Source organism: Chinchilla lanigera, unplaced genomic scaffold (assembly GCF_000276665.1).
Source record: "Chinchilla lanigera isolate Chin_1 unplaced genomic scaffold, ChiLan1.0 scaffold00047, whole genome shotgun sequence".
NCBI lineage: Eukaryota > Metazoa > Chordata > Mammalia > Rodentia > Chinchillidae > Chinchilla > Chinchilla lanigera.
In genome coordinates, this window is record NW_004955448.1 from 16,732,927 (window position 1) to 16,744,927 (window position 12,001).

The following is a 12,001-nucleotide window of genomic DNA, read 5'->3' on the forward strand; positions in this document are numbered from 1 at the left end:
GTGTTTTTGCCGCTGAGCTAAATCCCCAGCCCCTCTGAGCGATTATTTCTGACCTAATCTCTTCTATGGCCTTATGGAGTTGTTTCTTTACTTCCATTGTAAACATTTCAGCTATTTCAGGAATGTGTTTACCAAGTTCTCCTATGTCAGTGTCTCCTGGACTTGTTCTGAGTGGGGTGGAGTTCTGAGATTGTGTTTTAGTTCTTTGTCTTGTTGTCTTGGTTACTTTTCTCTTGTTGCTGAGATAAAATACCCAACACCCAAAATGAAGGAAGGACAGGTTTATTTGGCTCACAGTTTGTAGAGGTTTCAGTCCATACTTGGTTGGCTCCGAGGCAGAAGACAGCAAAGCAACAAGAGCAAAGGGGGAAACGGCAGCTGAATGGCAAAGCAGCCAGAGCAAAAAGGGAGGAATGGTGGCAAGTAGCTTCTTTCCCTGCCTTACTTTGTAAACAGGCTACCCCCATCTAAGGGGCATGTACCTCTCACATTAACCAAGACACTTGTCATGTTTGTTGCTGTAGGCAGAATGCTCAGTCTCCCTCTTCCCTGGCAGCTCAGCCAAGGTTGCTAGTATCCCTAGTCTTCCTGGTGGTCAGGCTTGCTCTTCAGCATCCACTGAGATGCGCTGCTTAGTCTGGGGTCTTCCAGCAGATGGTGAAGTGTACCTAGTTCTCCCAGGTCTCAGACATGAGTTGTAATGTCAGCTGATGGCAGACTGACTGATCCAGTATCCCCTGAAAGCTCAGGGCATGAGTATGACCCACAAGCAGGCTGCACTGGTGGCTCAATCATGAACCAGTGGTCCTGTGTCCCTAGGTAGTTCAGCGCACAGGCAGAACCCAGACACGAATCACAAGGTCAACAGTTTGTGGCTCCCCTGATTCCATGTCTCCAGGTAGCTCAGGGCACACAGGAGCCAGACTTGGGCTGCACTTGCGGTGATCACAGACCACCCCTGTCTGTGACCTCCAAGAGGTCAGGGTACAAGTAAAGCCCAGACATGAACCACGGTGTCAGCAGTTCATGGACCGCCTGCTCTAGTACCTCAGGCAGTGCAGGGCACGCACAGGGAGGGCCCAGATGAGAACCCCGGTGTTAGCAGTTCATGGGCCTTGTGGGTCAGGATCTCCTGTGTGCACTGGGCACATGGAGGGCAGAGACTCCCCATTAGTCTTTTAAATTCTACATTCACAGATGTAGGTACGTCTTCATCTCTCCAGGACTTGGATTGCAGATAGTTCTTTACAACCTAGTTACTTCTCACATAGAGTAGTAAAAATCCTGTAAGCATGATGGAAAACCAAGTGTTTACGTATAAGCCAGAAGGTCACATACACAAAGATTATTATTCTGGAAAGATAATATTAGGTATTAATATAAGAATGCAGTTTCAAATCAAAACATTTCTTCAGATTTCTCCTCTCCTCCACTTTCTATTGCCTTCGTCTTTTCCCCCCACATCTTCTATAACCATATTCTTCTATTCACCTAAACACATCCCCACTTACACACACACCAAATACGCTTTCTTTTTTTATTCTACCTAACTTCTCAGGCACATTTATTTTTCTTTCCTGTCATTGTATACAAATTATAACTGGCATAATTCTCACCTTGAATTTATGAATCCAATTAGGTGAGGAGAACATTGTTCAGAAAATATATTATGAGGGAGAAAGTGATTTCCTACTGGGTGGAAAGTGCACAGAACATTGGAGAGCTGATGACTGTAATGTGCTTGTGTCCACCTAAGATTCCTGGTCACTTTCCTGGGAGAAGAGATGAGGGATGCATCTATAAGTCAATTCAGAGGATCACCATTCTCTTCCAATTAGCTTAGCAACACTTGAATGACATTATTCTGAAATATCTCTTTACTGCAATCATAAAATTATCTCAACCCAGTGAGGAGTCACATAAAAACAGATATTTTAGAAGTTACAAGCACATTTTAATTAATTATTTTGTCAGTTAAAAAAAAATTACAATAGAGAAAACTTTGCATCTCCTCCTTAGATACCTCCCCCTGCTCATAGAGTGAAATCATTCTACATTCCTTTTTAATCCAATAGATAACAAAGCTCCAGTTTTTGAGAAATCTGGGAATTTAAAAATATAATAGCACCAATTTTCATTTAAAATGACCAGGAACAATAGGTATGAAATGAAACCAAGAAACAAATAAAAAGTTCAAATTATCAATTTTTGAGTCTAAGTAAAGGCAAAAATTTTTAAACAGATAACTGAGCATGTCACAAAGAATGAAAAGTTAATGTATTGGCTAAAATACCCTTTTAGTGCATGTTTACAATACATAATACTTGCACTGGCATTGAGGATTTGGCGTGTGTAAATATCATCTTCTCTCTAATCACACCCCTTCCCCTTCCTCCGACTCCTTCCCCATCTCCAAAAAGTCTGCCTTCCTATTCCCTCCCATCTCTCCTTTATTTCACTCTGTAATTTATTTATATTTTGGATTTTTCATATAAGAGAAATCATGTGATATTTAACTTTAGTTTTTCTAGCTGCACTTAACTTTATAAACTTAAGATCCATCGATTTTCCAGGAAATTACATGAGTTCATATTGTTCCATTGTGTATACATATTTTCTTTATTTATTTGTCTATTTATGGACATTAGATTATTTTCAGAAATTTACTTTTATGTATTGTACTGCTTTAATTATGGATATGTATGTATCATTAAAGTATATTTTTAACTCTTTCCAAAAAATACCCTAAAACCCCAGGAGAGTTACAGCTGAGTCAAATGAAATCTCTATTTTTGGATTTTGGGGAATTGCTGTGCAAATTAGTTGCCCTAGTTCATATTCCCATCAATGATGTATAAGTGTTCCCTTTTCCCACAGCCTGTAGGGGTGTGTGTGTGTGTGTGTGTGTGTGTGTGTGTGTGTGTGTGTGTGTGTTTTCTTGGTAACAGCCATTCTTTCTGGAGTACAATGGAATTTTAGTGCTGTTTTGATTTTCATTTCCTTAATGAGAGAAGTTGATGAACATTTTTCTAGGTACTTATTGGTCGTTTGCACTTCTTTTGAGAAGTGACTACTCAGTTCATTCACACACTATAATTTGGGTTTCTGGGGGTTAATTTTCTTGAGTTCTTTACATATTCTAAATGTTAGTTCTCTATCAGAGGAGTAGCTGGCAAAAAGTTTCCCATTTCTATAAGTCGTCTCTTCATTCTGTTGACTATTTCCTTTGCTATGGAGAAGAAGGATGTTAATTTGATGTAATCCTATTTGTTGATTCTTGGTATCATTTTTTATGATATTGGAGTTCTGTTTAGGAGCTCAGGCTGGACCCATGGCTTCAAACGTTTTCCCCATGTTTACTTCCAGCAGTTTCAAAGCTTCTGATTTTATATATAGGTCTTTGATCCATTTTAATATGATTTTAGTACAGGATGAGAGATATGGGTATAGCTTAGATATCTCCATCTGGATAACTAGTTTCCCCAGCACCATTAATTATTAAACAATTATGTTTCCTCCACGATATATTTTGGCCCTTTGTTCAAAACCAGATGTCTGAAGGTTTAAGGAGCTGTTTCTGTATCTCCTACTCTATTCCATGGGTCTACGTGCCTATTTATGTGCTAGCACCATGGTTTTTTTTTGTCACTATTATGCGACTTGAAATCCAAAATTATGAAGAAACCTACTTGATTTCTTTTGTTCTGGGTCTCTTCTGGTTCTATAGAAGTTAGAATTTTTTCTAGTTTTATGAAGAATATTTCTAGTATTTTTACAGGGATTACATTAAATCTATATATTGCTTTTGGCAATATGGCCATTCAATATCAGATCTGCCTACCCAACAACTGAGGATGTCTTTCCATTTTTTAATGTCCTCTCTGATTTCTTTTTTCAAAGTTCTGTGGGTTTTTTGCAGAGGTCTTTTATCTCCTTGATTAAGTTGATTCCTGAGTGTTTATTTTTGCTCTTTTTGAAGATGTTGTGAATGAAGTGCTTTCCTGTTTTCTCAGTGAGCCCATTACTGTTGTGCAGGAACACTATTGACTTCTATGTTTATTTTGTATCCTGCCACTTTGCTGATCTGTTTAACAGCTTTAGGAGTATTCTGTTGGAGATTTTGGGACTTCTACCTGAAGGATGACATCATCTGTCAATAGATATAATTTGACTTCTTTGCATCTATGCTTTTCAAAGATATTGGCCTGAAATTTTTTTTCTTTTCTATTTTTTAGTGTTTATCTAGTTTTGATATCAGGGTAATGCTGGACTCATGGGATGAATCTGGAAGTTTTTCTTCCCTTTCAAGTACATGCAAAACCTTGAAGAGTATTTGGATTAACTGTTTTCCAAAGTTCTGCTAAAATTCAGTGGTGAATGCACATGTTGGTAGTTTTTATTAATGCATCCATTTCATAGCTTGTTATTGGTATGTTCAGGGATTTTATATCTTATTGCTCAAATTTTGCTTAAGTTATATGTGCTTAGGAATTTATCCTTTTTTGTAGGTTCTCCAGTTTTTTGGAATATAAGTTTTCAAAGTATTTTTTTATAATCCTCTGGATGTCAGTAATGACTGTTGTAATTTCATCTGTTTAATTTCTGGGTTTTTTTGGTTTCTTTGTTTTTTGTTTTTTTTTCTCCGGTACCGGGAACCAAACTCACGACCTTGTGCTTGCCAGGCAGGTGCTTTGCCACTGAGCTAAATCCCCAGCCCCTCTCTGTTTAATTTCTAATTATATTGATGTGGGTCTTCTCTCACATTTGGTAAGTTTGGCTAGTAGTTTATCAATCTTATTTTTCCTTTCAAAGGACCAACTCATTGATTTCATTGATCATTGGTATTATTTTTATTGCCTCCATCTCATTAATTTCCACCCTGAACTTCTACTAGTTCTTTCCTTCTACTAGTTTTAGGTTTATATTTTTCCTCTGTTTTTAGGACCTTAAGATGCATCATTAGGTTATTTCTTTGGTATCACTCTATTTTTCTAATGGAGGCTGTAACCCTTCCTCTTAGAACTGCTTTCATTCTGTCCCACAGATTCTGATATGCTGTATTTCCTTTATCATTTGATTCTAGGAATTTGGTAATTTCTTTCCTGTGAAACATTCTTAAATAGGAATCTGAAGTAGTTGCTTCCCTCTTTTAGCAATATGACGAGAAGAGGAGCTACAGTCTGCCTTGTGTTGCCTTGAGGTAATTTTGTTTACTTGTTGGCAAAACTGTACAGAGTGGATGAAGGCATTTTATCCTACGTAAGTCTTCCCAATCTCACCATTCTATGCCGTGTTATAGTTCTAAATTGCAAACATCCTTCTGCCTGAAAGTAAAATGCCACTTGACATTTCAACAAGCTACAATTCAAGGAAATGAAAGAACAAATACCAATGTGTGATTTAGTGCAGCAGGATCTTTACATGAAAAATTTTTATTACATCTTTTTGTCACCAAGGTCCAAAATGTCTAAAAGCAAAGTAATTGATTAGAAGTTTTAAAAACATGTATTCCCATATTCTAAAGTAAGTTCTAGATCCTCACTCAGGCTCAGTTTGCCAAGGAGATGGGTCCAAAACTAATCTTGTGCTAGTCAGACAAACTACCATCCTGGAGGAGAAACAGAAACGGGGTGGACATTATCAGAGAGATGCGCATAGAGGCTCCCAGAGATAGGAGGGAGGCTTCTTTCTTTCACATTTCTAGCCTCAGCGCATGTTGACCAGTCAATGAACTCAAGGTATGCCACTTAGGGTAGCCACTAGAGGGACACAGTGGATCGGTATCTCATTTGTACCCCCAAAATTCTACTAGCAAGAATTGTGGCTGGAGCGATTCAGCTGTGCAGGGATGGGGTGGGAAAGTGGTGGAGCTGGTATAGCAAAGATATGTGAGTCCCTTGTCACCCAGACAGAAGCAAACCCGAGACAATGTGAAAGAAAATCCTGATAGTGAGAGGCTGTTGGTGCAGCAGAAAACAGGTTGGTGTGCATCAGTACAGGTGCGAGCTATTCAAGATGAGCCACAGTCACTCGGAGCACGCGGTTGGGAGTGTAACTGCAGAAGTCCCCAACGTGGCCATCAAAAAACCCTCAACTGATCCTCAGATAAAAGAGTGAGCCTGGCACATCTGCCAGGTCTAGAGAACAGCAGAGGCAGCTCTGCCCGCTCCATCACCGTCCTCCTTATCCACTCCTACCCTCAGTGAGCGGGAAACTGAGACCGTGAGTGACAGGAAGGAGAGAACGGCGGCTCCTGCTGTGCTACTCCACCTGTGCAGCACAACAGTTACAGCAGGACGGAGCTGAAACACGGAGGGAATTTCATGAAAAACTATTTTCTTCAGTTCTAAGTAAATTTCATTTTCTTTCCTTTCTTGGAATAAGTAATTAATCCAAAGTACTGAAATTTTTTACTATTTTTCAGTTAGTAGGTTCAGATATCTCTCTAAGAATTCTGCATTCTAACTGTGCATGCATATTGGATACTGTTTTTATAAATGTTTATGAATACCAAACTGATAGTTAACAACCTAAAATGGAACCCATCAAACCCAAATAATTTCATTGGTAAATTTTACCAGACCTTTAAGGAACCAGTGACACCAATTCTCTGCACTTTGTTCCAGAACAAAGAAGAACAAGGGCCACTTGTAGCACTGTTTACAGCCTGCATAACTGTCATCCAAATCAGAAAAGGTTCAATACAGAAAACTACAGGCTGATACTTATCGTGAACGCAGCTGTAAAAATCTGCAACAACAAAGCAGCAGAAAGTCAACTCCAAGGATGAAGAAGAAGAATTATATACTGTGGCTGAGTGAGGTTTACTCCAGGTACGGAAGACTCACTGTGGTGGGCAAGATTAATTCTCCACCTCCTGGGCTGCACAGCCACCCAGGGGGTTAGGAAGACATACTCTGGGTGCCTGGGTGGGTCATCGAGGTGGGACCTTGGGACCGTTGCTGGCCCCAGGTACTTTCCTCTCTGCCTGGCCCTGTTTCCTGACTGCCGAGAGCTCAGCAGCTTTGCTCTGCCTTGCTCTTCTGCCTTGACGCCCCCCCAAGGGCCCAGATGCTCATGAACTGACCACTGTGAAGCTGTAAGTCAATAAATCTCTCCCCCTTTAAGTTGCCCGTGACTGGCAATGGGACTCAGTGACACAAAAGGTGACCAATACATGAATTCACTATTGAAAATTAATTATTATAATGCATCACATCAACAGGCTGAAGAAGAAAAATCATATGATCACATCAAGTGCCAAGAGAGCATTTCACAAAATCCAACACATGTTTGTCATAACTTTTATCAAGGAAGGGAATAGCCTTAACTTTTATCAAGGAAGGGAGTAGCCTAGATAAAAAATATCTACAGAAGATGTAGAGCTAATGTACTTAGTGATGAGATGAGATACTGTGTGATTTTCCTCTAGGGTCAGGAGAGAAAAAGATGCTTCCACCTACCATTGTGATTCAACACGTCAAAAGTCCCAGCTGGTACAAAAAGATATGGAATGGAAATAAAAGTATTTAGATGAGAGAAAAAGAAATTAAAACTTCCTTTGCTTAAAAATGACATCATTATCTCTGTAGAAAAATCTACCCAGGTGTGGTAGCTCACTCCTGTAATCTTAATACTTGGGAAACTGAGGCAGTAGGATCTCCAAGAGTTTGAGGCCAGCCTGGTCTACATAAGCAAGTTCAAAGCCAGCATGGGCTACAAAGTGAGACCCTGTGTCAAAAAAATCCCATATTTTTTTTTTTTGTTTTGGAGAGTTTATTTATTTGTTTGTTTTGTTTTTCTTTTGAGGCAGGGTCTCACTACATAGTTCAGACAGGGCTTGAATTCACTATATAGCCTAGGCTGGCCTCAAACTTGTGAAGATCCTCCTGCCTCAACCTCCCAAGAGCTAGGACTACAAACACACCACACACCCAACAGAAAATCTAATACTATTATCAGTTGTTTCCAACATGATGCATGATGTAATACAATCTCAATCATAATTCTAGCAAAATACTTTGTGGATATCTGCAAACTCACAAAGTTTATATGAAAAGACAAAAGATCCAGAATGGCAAATAGGACATTCAAAAACAAACATTATCGGACATCAAGACTCGCTATCTAACGACAGTAACCAAGACATTAACCTGTTAGTGAAAAAATAGAGAAATAGTACAATAGAACAGAGGTCAGAAATAGACTCATACAAATACAGTCATTGACTACCTTGGAATTGCATCATTCATAAATGCCAAAATATGGAAGCAATCAGGATGTCTTTTAATGGTGATAGATAAATAAAGTGTGGTATATTTGTACAATGGAATATTATCAAATAACAGTTAAATCAGGTATGAAGTCAGGGTAGGATACTGAGGAATGCTAAATGCACATACCTACTGCAAAGAAGCTAAGCTAAAAGTCTGCTCACCATGTGACAACAATTATATGACAATCTACAGTGAGCAAAATTAAGATGACAGTAGCATATCAGTGGTTGTCTAGGTTCAGGAGGAAGAAGGGATGGGTCTATGAATGGATTTTTAGGGCAGTAAAACTACTGCATTTTGATACTGTCCCATAGAGCTGTATGAACACGGAGTGAGGCAAAAGGTAAACTATAGTGCTGAGTTTCGTTAGCAGTAAAGTATCAGTATTTTATATCAGTTCTAATGAATACAGCATACATTGTACAGCATTGTATGTGGGCAGAGAATGAGGGTTATATGGGAACTTTCTATAGAGTTTTTTCTGTAAACCTAAAAAAATATTATAGGAACATGGTAAAACATAATGTCAATTTTACAGAAGTAAATAGAGCATGCCAGGCATAGTGATGCGTGCCCATAACCACAACACTTGGGAGGCTGAGGCAGGAGGATATGAGTGCAAGGCCAGCTTGGGATACATCGTGCATTCAAGGACAGCCTGCACTGCATAGCAAGATCCTGTATCAAAACAAACAAACTAAAAGAAGTAAATAGAGTAAATAAAATTATCCTCTGAAAATAAAATAATTGTTTCATTCAGTAGGCAAAACTGTGAGCACATGGTTACAGAAGAAGTGTGAGACCACCTGCCACTAGAAAGTAAAAGCATTGCAATAGCAGATCTAGCAGAATAACAGAAGGAAAGGTCTGAGTGACACAGCAACATAACAACAGCTAGAAGGCTTAAGGAGGGTGATGTCTGACACTGAAAGTTAAGCTTTTGAAATTCTTTTATGTAAACTGTGCCTTCTCCACAAGACAGAAGTGAAGTCTGACAAACATTTATAGATAAATAGACAGATGATAGATTATAGATAGATTATAGGTAGATAGATAGATAAGTAGATAGACAGATAGATGATAGGTAGATAATGGATAGAAGATAGATTGTTTTTTAGGAAGGGGATAATTTTCACAATTAGGTTGGTGATAGAGTAAAAATAAAAGACTAGATGGTACTGAGTAGAAATAAAAAATTCAGTGAACTCAAGAAACTATAACTAGATACACCCCTGAGAAGCACACACTCACCACTCAAAACACACACACAGATGAAGCATTCACTGAACCAACGCAGAGAGCAGGAGGAAGTTGAGCCGACTTGTTTTATTCTGTAGACTTCAGTGAACATCCGGGTTATACTTAAAACAGCCTACCTGTATGCTGAGTCATCTTTTTCCTTCTTATTAAGTAGTGAATGTTCTGCTGAGTCTAAACACGATTCCTCTTTAGAAGAGAAATTCTTTACCCTCATACTTTCTTCTTGAATCTCACTTTCCATTAAATTTGTATCACTTTCAATAGCAGAAAAACAGTTTTTAATATTCCAATGTTTCGCCTAAAGAAAAGAAATCTATCTTATTTTTGTATCGTTTACTTTTATCAAATGGTATATGTATATTTACCATCACTAGAAAACTAAATTAAACTTCTAGGAACACACGTGTACACACACAATATCAAAGAAATGATTTCTGTCTTCAAGGACCTTACATCTCATAGGGAGATGAAATATATTCATGTAACTTTAATAAAGATAGAAAAGTAGAATTGTCATAAGAAACAAAAGTTCTCTGCAGAGGTAATTTTTTGCAGTTCTGACTTTAAAAATCTTGAATAACAGGACATATATTTCCTAAAAATAAAATGTTAACATTTATTGAAGATTTTCCAGAGTTAATTTTTCCTACTACTTTCTTTTCATCCTACCTTCTAAAGATAAAAAAAAAAAAAAAACTCAAAAGCCATTCCAATTATTGAATATTTTCTCCTGGAAAAATATATGATGGTTTTCACAGATTTTTGGCAAAACTTCTTAACATGCATCCACCAAGGAAACGCTCCCCACTGACAATCCATTTCATATTTTTGAAACAAGGCTGAGCACACAGGGATATGGAACACAGTCTATGTGATAGGAGGGAATGTATTCCAACTCTAATTGTCTAGCTAGCCTAAAAACTGAATGGCCTTGTCCTAAGGGTTTACACAGTAAAATGCCTGGCAGAGCCAATACGATGACGTCAATGAACAACTGACCCTCGTGTAGGTAATACATGGGCAGTAAATAGCAAATGAAATTCGCCTCTGTGTCTCACTGGTCAGAAAGAGAAATGGGGACTCTACTGAAGCTCAGGGAGCCTGTATTTGTGCGAAGGACGCTGCTGTGGCTTCAAAGCAGTTGGACTGGCCTTCCAAGAGTTCATGTCATGGAATTTGGTCCCCTGGTGTCAAAGCTGAGACAGAGCGTGCAGCCTTCAGGAAGTAGGGTGCAGTGGAAAGCGTTTAGTGACGGGCCGTGCTGCCTCCGCGGGAGCTAAGGTAGTTCTTGTGCATCCTACCGAGCTGGTTCCCCAGAGAGCAAGCCCGGCGCTCCCAGGTCTCTGGCTTCCACAGCGAGATCTCGGTCTTCACACACGCCCACCGCCATGATGCCGTCTTCTCTGAGGCGATGCAACCAGAGGCCCTCATCGTACTCTATGCCATCTCTTCTCTATAAACTACGCAGCCTCAGACATGTCACTTTAGTAACAGAAAATGGACTGTCACCGGGGTCAAAGTTACTCTCAGGAAATGACCCATGTTCTTCATCAAGAGAAGCAAGAAATCTGGATCTCTACATGAGATCTCTTAAGATTTAGATCAAACTTTAAGCACTGGGTGCACAGACACAAAGTCCTTGCCACCAAACCAGTCAGACACAGAGAGTTACCGCGCGCACTCTGCCCAGCACAGTGGCGGGTAGCGCCGAGGAGAGGCCCTCACGAACTGCAGACACCAGCTCCTTTCTTCCTACCCCGCCGTCATCTGACAGGTTCCTGAATTAATGCGCATGCGTGAATAACCATCTTCACTTATTTCTCCAACACTAGAAACAGGCGTACCGCAGAACCCACTTTCCAAATCTAACCTGAAAACTAGCTGAAGATCAGTAGTTATTTATAAAAAGGGTTCATAGGTATTTCTAGAAAAGGCATATGGAACCATACTGCATTAAAGTTAAATACTTTAATCAAAATGTGCATCCAATATTAACTCAACTGAAGGACATGCTATGTTCCAATGTAGAGCCAAAGTCACTACTCTGTAAAGCTGAAGTTAGTTCAGGAGGGTTTATTCTCACCCTAGCTACATTTGGTAACCAGACTCCACGTGTATTTGTCCGTCAAATTTGTTCCCATTTTCGGTATAAAGGATGTTTCCTCTTGCACATCATGGTCAAGACCTTCCCTGTAGCTCCTTTCTAATGTCTTACTTTCCGCTCTCCCTTCCCTTCCTTCTCCTCCCCTTCTCTCCTATGCTCTTCTCTTCCCTTCCACCTTCTTTCTCCCTTTCTTTTACCTGTTTCCCCGATACTAGCAATGTCTGTATTCAAGGCCGCTTGCTAAAAGTGAATCCTTTATCTTAAAGGGGCGGGGGGACACAAAGGGATTAGAAGTCCAGCCGGCCTCTCTTTGCCAGCCTTTCATTCTAATACTGCCCCAACTCTGGTGGTTCTTTTTGTA

The 12,001-nt window shown here is 39.5% G+C and overlaps 1 protein-coding gene across 6 annotated transcripts in view; it reads right to left on the bottom strand.

The window, feature by feature from the left end:
* The window catches only part of Wdr49 (WD repeat domain 49), a 138,940-nt gene that overhangs the window by 31,686 nt on the left and 95,253 nt on the right, over positions 1 to 12,001 (bottom strand). For all 6 annotated transcript variants that reach the window (XM_013518660.1, XM_013518658.1, XM_013518662.1 and 3 more), the window contains one exon: positions 9,653 to 9,834. In XM_013518660.1, the coding sequence (XP_013374114.1) occupies positions 9,653 to 9,834 (182 nt within the window). The remainder of the gene's footprint in view (positions 1 to 9,652; positions 9,835 to 12,001) is intronic.